General features: G+C 35.2%; 1 protein-coding gene across 1 annotated transcript; it reads left to right on the top strand.

Moving 5' to 3' along the window:
• Nucleotides 1–253: 253 nt before the first annotated feature.
• LOC143592051 (protein FAR1-RELATED SEQUENCE 5-like) lies at nucleotides 254–4248 on the top strand. Its single transcript, XM_077072070.1, has 6 exons — nucleotides 254–272; nucleotides 723–1433; nucleotides 1544–1547; nucleotides 1599–1656; nucleotides 1746–1856; nucleotides 3730–4248. The coding sequence occupies exons 1-6, from the start codon at nucleotides 254–256 to the stop codon at nucleotides 4246–4248; spliced, it is 1422 nt and encodes a 473-aa protein (XP_076928185.1).
• The last annotated feature ends 3133 nt before the right edge of the window (nucleotides 4249–7381 follow it).

Raw genomic sequence — 7381 nt, 5'->3', positions numbered from 1 at the left:
CTTATCATTCAGTTGAAAGCGGTTGAGGAGATCCCTTGTATTTTTAAGCGAGAAGGGTACGATTGTCTTTTTGATTCCTCATTTAAATTTGGTAATTTTCGTATAAATGGTTACGATCCTGATATTTAGCTTAATCAAAACCAATTTCTTTTTTTTACGAAACAATTTTTGTACCAAAAACTATCAATTGAGCTCTCTTGAGTACACGAATAAGGTTTTCAAGCGATTTTTGTGATTTTAGGGGAGGTTTGAAATGGAAGACGATCACGAATGTAAGTTTTTGCTGTGTTTGAATTAATCAACTGTAGATAATTGATTAGTCTAGTTTGATTTTATGATGTTTCATAATATGAACGTATCATGAGCGTGTTACTATATCTGATTATGAGCTGATTATATTGTTGTATAATCTGAGCGTCTCATGAGCGTGTTTACTATTAGGATTAGCGTAATAGTAAACCTGTATTTTAGTTCTTATGAGAATCATGTGATAATTGATTAGTCTAGTTTGTGAGCGTGTTCATATTAGGATTGTCTTTGATTTGTGATGTTTCATAATATGAACGTATCATGAGCGTGCTACTATATTTGATTATGAGCTGATTATAACGTTGTATAATATGAGCGTCATATGAGCGTGTTACTATTAGGATTGTTAAAATGGTTTGATTATAATTTTTGAGTGTGTATGGATTATAATTTTTTTTTGATGTTTTGTGTAGATGTATCAAGTGTTTTGGTTGAAGGTCAAGGGGTTGATATCATTCCTGAAGTTGCTTCTTCATACAAACCTGTTAAAGGAATGAGATTTTCGTCAATTGATCAAGCATTTGATTTTTATTATGAATATGCTAAAAAAACTGGATTTGGGGCTCGTAAAGATGGATATTACGTGCATGGTGGTGTACTAAAGACTAAGTACTTTACATGTTGTAAAGAAGGTCACAAGCCAGCTAAAATGTATGATTCAAAAGGTTATTGTAATGAATCAAGCAAACCATATTACAAAAGGAGGAAGAGACCGACAATCAGATGTGGTTGTAGAGCACATATACAGTTGAAATTTGTTGAAGGTGATTTTTTTGAGGTAGATGATTTTGTTGAAGGCCATAATCATAGAATGGTTGCAGATTCTGATATGCAGTTTGTTCGTTATGTGAGGAAGTTAACACATGTCCAAGAGGAAGCTATTTATGAGCTTTCTAATATGAACTTGGGACCTGTTAAAGCGTTTAACCTTATGAGAACACAGTACGGTGGTTTTGAAAAGCTAGGTGCAACTAAAGATGATTCTAAGAATTTTAAACAAGGTTTGAATTGTTATATTGGAGAGTATGATGCTGAAATGATTGTTCAGAGATTGTGTGCGAAGAAAACATTTTCATCTGATTGTTCTTTTGAATATGATGTCAATGATGATCGTGAGTTAATTCGTATGTTTTGAGCTGATGAGACTTCAAAGAGTAATTATCTTGCATTTGGGGATATTATATCTTTTGATGCTACATTTAAGACTAACAAGTAAGTTTGTGTGTATGTGTAGGATTGTCTGTATGTATATGTTTTTGTGTATATTTTATATGATTTTCTATGTACAGGTACAAGATAGTTTTTGTCCTGTTCACGGCAATTGATAACCATTGTCATAGTGTTACTGTCGGTACTGGATTACTAGCTCCTGAAACTATTGAATCGTACACATGGTTATTGCAAATGTTACCTAAGTCGTTTGTCATGCACCGAAGGTTGTTGTTACTGATCAAGACCCTGTTATGAAGCAAGATATTGCAGCTGTGTTTCCAAATACAAGGCATATGTTATGTATGTGGCATATCATGAAGAAAGTTGCCGACAAGGTAACTTCTTAATTATGTTTTAGGCAGTTTGAATAATGAGTGGTTTAATATGTGAGCGCTTTATGAGCATGACATGATTATATATTGTGTCAACGAGCGTTTACACAAGCGTCTTATGTAACACCGCGTCTTTTACCCTCTTTAATTTAAGCCTAAATATACTAACTTAGAAAGTATAGGGACCAAAAGTGTAAATTCTGAAAATATTATCCCACCACGGTACGCGACGGGGTAACACTCAACCCAGCGCATAGCGCAACGGGCTTGGTGAGTCACTGGACACGTGTCCAACACCGTGTCAACACGTGGCGCAATATGGCAGGCCACGTGTCACCACCGCATATGGCGGCGTAAAAGTGCGGCGCCGCGGTACGCGACGGGTCCCAAGGAACCCATCGCGTACAGTGACGGGGTCCGATTCCAGCCTATAAATAGAGGGCTACGGAATTGAACCCATTCATCCCAAATTACACCTCTATTTACACACACATAGCATTGGAAAGTGTGCCCCGTTGCCGTAACGAGCCGACGTGCTGATTTCTCGTATTTTGTGCAAGAAACGAAGTTATAAGCAAGTAGCAATCGCTTAAGCGAGTAGATCAAGATCCTGCCTTTTTCTTACTATCAATCTAAGCATCCGAATAAAGGTAGGAGTTATGTTTAAGTTATTTGAATTATAGCTTAGACTATCAATCGAGGCTATGGCCTTTAACCTTGATCCTATTTTACAAACATTCATTCACAATCAATTTTTCATAAAATGTTACTTCATGATTAAGTAATGTTAAACCAAAGATATATTTTGACGGGCATGTAGTAACTGGAAGGGGGATATCACTAGTAGTAAGTTTCTTGCTTAAGGAAAAGTAATTCGCATAAATCCCAATCAACCGAGGGACCTGTTTACTTACCTGGAGAAACTACCAACATGATAGAACCTATTAGGCCAAAGCATGCTATATCAAACGTCACATAAAACAAGTGTTTTCATTCACAACGATTTCAAGGTTAAGCTTAGCAATAATAGCTTAATCAAAACATCATTCAAGTATTTATACAAACCTATTGTGTATAGGTTAATATCATTCACAATCAATCAATCGATCAGTCAAGGTTTACAACACCGACGATACAGGTGAATACTTTAACCTTTTTAAATCAGTCAAAACATATTTATACTCAATAAGACGAACAGGTGTATGTCTTAACGAGTCAATCAAATGTCTATATGAGATCGAGAAATCTCTAAAACTATATAATACAAAGTAGAAAATAAAGTCAACTCAGACCGAATACACACGTGTCTGGATCCAAACATAACCGTTTAGCCTAATCATTCTAAGGCTACGTGGCCGCGGGCTAATGGTCATAACTAGTCTCCTAGTAAGGGCTACGTGGCTCGGGAACAATTGCGTGTGTAAGGCAGTGGTACATAGACCAGAAGTAGAAATGTTTCTGCTGAGCTTGTAGAGAAAACTATATTTGTATTATATTGTCATTCAAATGTTTTATTGAGTCATACGTGTTCACCAGCATATAGCTGACGTATTTTTCCAACCCAATGCAGGTAATTAAGCATAAGTAGCGTTAACAAGGATTGGAGTCTTATTGAAGATAGAAGTGCGTACAAGATGGCTCCGTTTTTTATATAAAATCCTTGTAATATGAAAACATATCTTTTGTAAACCAATACTCGGGTATTTAATTACCGAGTAAATTTTCAATGTAAATTAATATTATATTTAACCTAAAGTCTTCCGCTAAAATTAACCCATAAACTCTGATATATTTACAAAATAGGTACCAACTTGTGGTCACACGCCTAGGCCCTAAGTCGGGGTGTGACATCTTAACATGGTTTTTTGTGTATCAGGTGGGGGCTGATTTATGTAACAAAGAAGATTTTAAGAGTAGGCTATGTAACATTGTGTGGACCGATTCAATTAGTCCTTTAGAAGTTGAGAAAAAATGGCAGGCTATAATGGTTGAGTTTGAGCTTGACAAGAATAAATGGCTTACTGATATGTATGAAATCAGATTTGACTGGATACATGCTTTTTATAGAGATGAACTTTTGTTTGGATTGATGCGTACAAGATCAAGATCAGAGAGCGAAAACCATTTTTTTGGAAAAGCTACAAATTCTCAATTAACATTACTTGAGTTTTTCAACCATTTTGATTTTTGTATGGAGATACAGAGATACAATGGCAGACGGTGTGATCATGACAGTAGGTACACGTATCCACAGTTAGAAACCAGAAGTTATCTTGAAAGGGAAGCGATTAGGATATATACAAGAGATATATTTAATGATCTTCAAGATGAAATGAATGAAATTGTTGGTGGTGTTCACAATTCAGTTCTTATGAAGAAGAATGAGGGTTTTTGAGGTGTAAAATAATGGATTTTAATGCGTATGTTCCAGGTATTTTGGAGGTAATTATGAGCATTTATTAAGCGTTTAGTTTAAAGTTGTTTAAGCTTAAGTTAAATAACAAGCGTTTAATAAGCGTTTACTTTTTTAGTTTGTGTTTAAGAAGGATGGTGAGTTTGGGGAAGAGTCTATTGCAATATGCTCCTGCAAAAGATTCGAACAATATGGTTTGTTGTGTCGGCATATTTTCTACGTCATGAATATGTATCAAGTCAAGAAATTCCCTTAAAATGATCGATGGAGGAAGGAGGCTGTGGTGAATATCAGAACAGTTCCAATGTCAGAGTTTGGTAATGATCAGTATAGGAAGATAAAAGAAATTTCAAGAGAAATAAAGTATGCCGGTGAATACCTTATCAATAGTTATGTTGCAGATATTGATGAATTAATTAAAGTTAGAGATGAGATGAATTTGATGATTGAAAAGGCAGACTTAACTTGGTATGAAAGGGTATGTCCATCTAAATGGGATAGATTTGCTGCTGTTTTAGGTTTTGAACCGCCATCAGAAGTTACTGTTCGTGTACCTACTGGAATAAGAAACAAGGGTCATGGCTCACATAAAAGAATTAAATCAAAGAAAGACATAGCCATTAGTCGCTCTGGGAAGGGTTATATGGAGTGTCAAATTTGTCACATACCTGGCCACAACAACAGAACTTGTAAAGCAATGCAGCAGCAACCGCAACAATGAATTCGTAGTTGATTGTTTTAGATAGAAAGAGTTAGTTTTTTTGTGTTTTAGATTGTGTGTTATGTAGGTACCTTTTTTTTACACAAGCGTTTCATAAACGTATAACAAGCGTATGAAAAGCGTATGACAAGAGTATGACAAACGTATAACAAAAAATAAAAATTTTATATATTTATTTATTTTTTTTAATACATGGGGTTACACCCCATCAGACCCCATCATCAGACCTCGTCAGCCCCCATCAACCCAAACCCCATCAACCCCACTGCTCCCTGTTTCTTGATATTCTCACAACCATCTTCCTTGAACTCCATGTTGGCTGAAAAATTTGAAACCGTGTCAACCAAAGTACCATACACGGAGTCGAAGCATGTAGTTTGCTGCTTGAGGAACTCAGCAGTCTGTGCCTTGAACTCACTGTCTGGTTGCTCCATGAGTTCATTGTATGCATCAAGAGTTTTTGATTTCTCTTGAAGCACGTACGCCTGTGAGTGTTGAAGGGCGTTGAGAAACTTCTCGTCCTTTTCTTTCTCAAGATCAAGCTTGGCATTCACCATGCTTTTCACGGCTTTATCACTTGAAAACATTTTTTGTGTGATATGATTAACAACAATGGATGTGAAATATATAGACATAATTTGGATGTCTACTAATTGTGGGTAGTTGAGATAGAGTTTATTTGTTCAATGTCATTTAATTTGATGTAGGCTATGATCATCACACAAACTGCATTTATTATTTTTTAAGTGTGATACAAGCGTGATATATATATTTTTTAATCTTGTTTGGTTGTTGACATAGTGTCATTTAATTTAAGTGATTTGATTTACGCTATCATTACAAAAATCTTTTTTCTTTGGACATAAATGTTGGCCGATGAGTTGTAATAAATGTAATTTTAAGTTTTTGACAAAACTTGAATAGAAATTAGTTTCTTTTTAATGAGATTCGATGGCTTAGCGTGTGAAAGCGTACAAGAATGCATAATGAGCGTCTCATTACATCGCTCATTACACGTGAGCATATAGTAATGAACTTACATTGTTCGTATGTTGCGTCCGTGAGCATGCACTTATGAGCGTTGTTTAAGCGTTTTGTCTTTTTATTATTATTTTTTTTCACTATTTTGGTCCGTGAACCTGCAGTTGTTTGTTGTCTTTTTTTGTACTATTTGGTCCATGATATTTTTCCTATATATATGTTATATTTTGTCATAGTTATATCCACCCATCTCAAAATCAGTTATAATGGATGCCTCATCATCTTCATCATCTTTCAAGGAAGCGTTGAAGATGAAAATTGTTGAGCAGGTAGCCGCCAACAAAGCTTGTCGTGACAAGCTAACACATGAGTTTGTGATGCTTAATAATAACATGGATTACAGGGATGTTATTACGAATGTTCTTGTCAAAATGCATGCTAGTGCTATCCGAGATCTTGCGGTTTTGTTTATGGTCATAGGGAAGAATGAGTTAGAACAATTCAAAGAATTATCAAATGCAATTCTTGAGCTAAACTGTTCAGTTAAATTGAAATTGGATTTTCTCAAGTCACTATTAGAGTAGGAGGCAAGTGGGGTGATGTTTGAGAGTTTGATAAGCGTTTTGTAATGTTTTTTTAATCATGTACTCCGTAGTATTTTGCGTGGTAATAATAATAATATTCCAATGTTTTTGTTAGTTGATTTTTTCTAACATAAAGCCATTGACTAAAATAGACAACAAATTCAAATTAGTTGTTGCCTTCTTTTGAGTTCTTCAACAATCTCCTCCCCGGACATTTCTTTGTCGTTTAGATTTTCACTAAATTCTTGCGCCTTCTCGATTAGATTATCTCTTTTCTTGTTTATATCCGACAGAAGGATTTTGGCCAAATACTTTGTCCTCAACTTTTTTAGCTGATTCACTTGTTTAGGACATTCCTTGTAAAATGCGCACGTCCACGGTTTCTTCCCATCATACTTCTCCATGTGTCTCATAGCAAAAATCCCACAATCTACCCCGTTTTCGGTTATTCTCCATGACATCCTTAATCTTGTGATTGGAGCCTTATTGATTTATTCAGCAATGGGGTGATTGATTTTCTTAAGATACATGTAGAAGACAGTTCTCTAAAAATACATTAAAAGCAGTTAAGTATTTCACAATTTTATAATAGATTTTTTGTTGAGAGGTTGTTGAGCTTTTTTACCGGGATTTGGGGATTCTTGTTGTATCTTTCTTCAAAAAGTTTTTTGATTTCTTTTTATTTGTCTTCTGGCTTTTTAAACTTTTTATTAGCAGGAACTTCTTGATGTCCACTGTTGTCAAGCAACTCTATCACTCCGGTTTGAAGGTTGAAAACAACCACATAGAAGTGATCTCTATGTAGTATTGGCACGAAGAAAATAGCAAC

The sequence above is a fragment of the Bidens hawaiensis genome, unplaced genomic scaffold, assembly GCF_021521415.1.
Source record: "Bidens hawaiensis isolate Kalapana, Puna unplaced genomic scaffold, B.hawaiensis_p1.1 tig00040406_1, whole genome shotgun sequence".
Lineage (NCBI taxonomy): Eukaryota > Viridiplantae > Streptophyta > Magnoliopsida > Asterales > Asteraceae > Bidens > Bidens hawaiensis.
Note: the sequence above shows the minus strand (reverse complement) of the source record. Positions and strands in the feature narration are given on the sequence as shown.

Bases quoted from the DNA above. Each gene is read 5' to 3' on its own strand.
- LOC143592051 (XM_077072070.1), top strand. The intron at 1,657-1,745 runs GTCGGTACTGGA...CATGCACCGAAG, and splicing joins ACCATTGTCATAGTGTTACT to GTTGTTGTTACTGATCAAGA. The intron at 1,857-3,729 runs GTAACTTCTTAA...TTTGTGTATCAG, and splicing joins TGAAGAAAGTTGCCGACAAG to GTGGGGGCTGATTTATGTAA.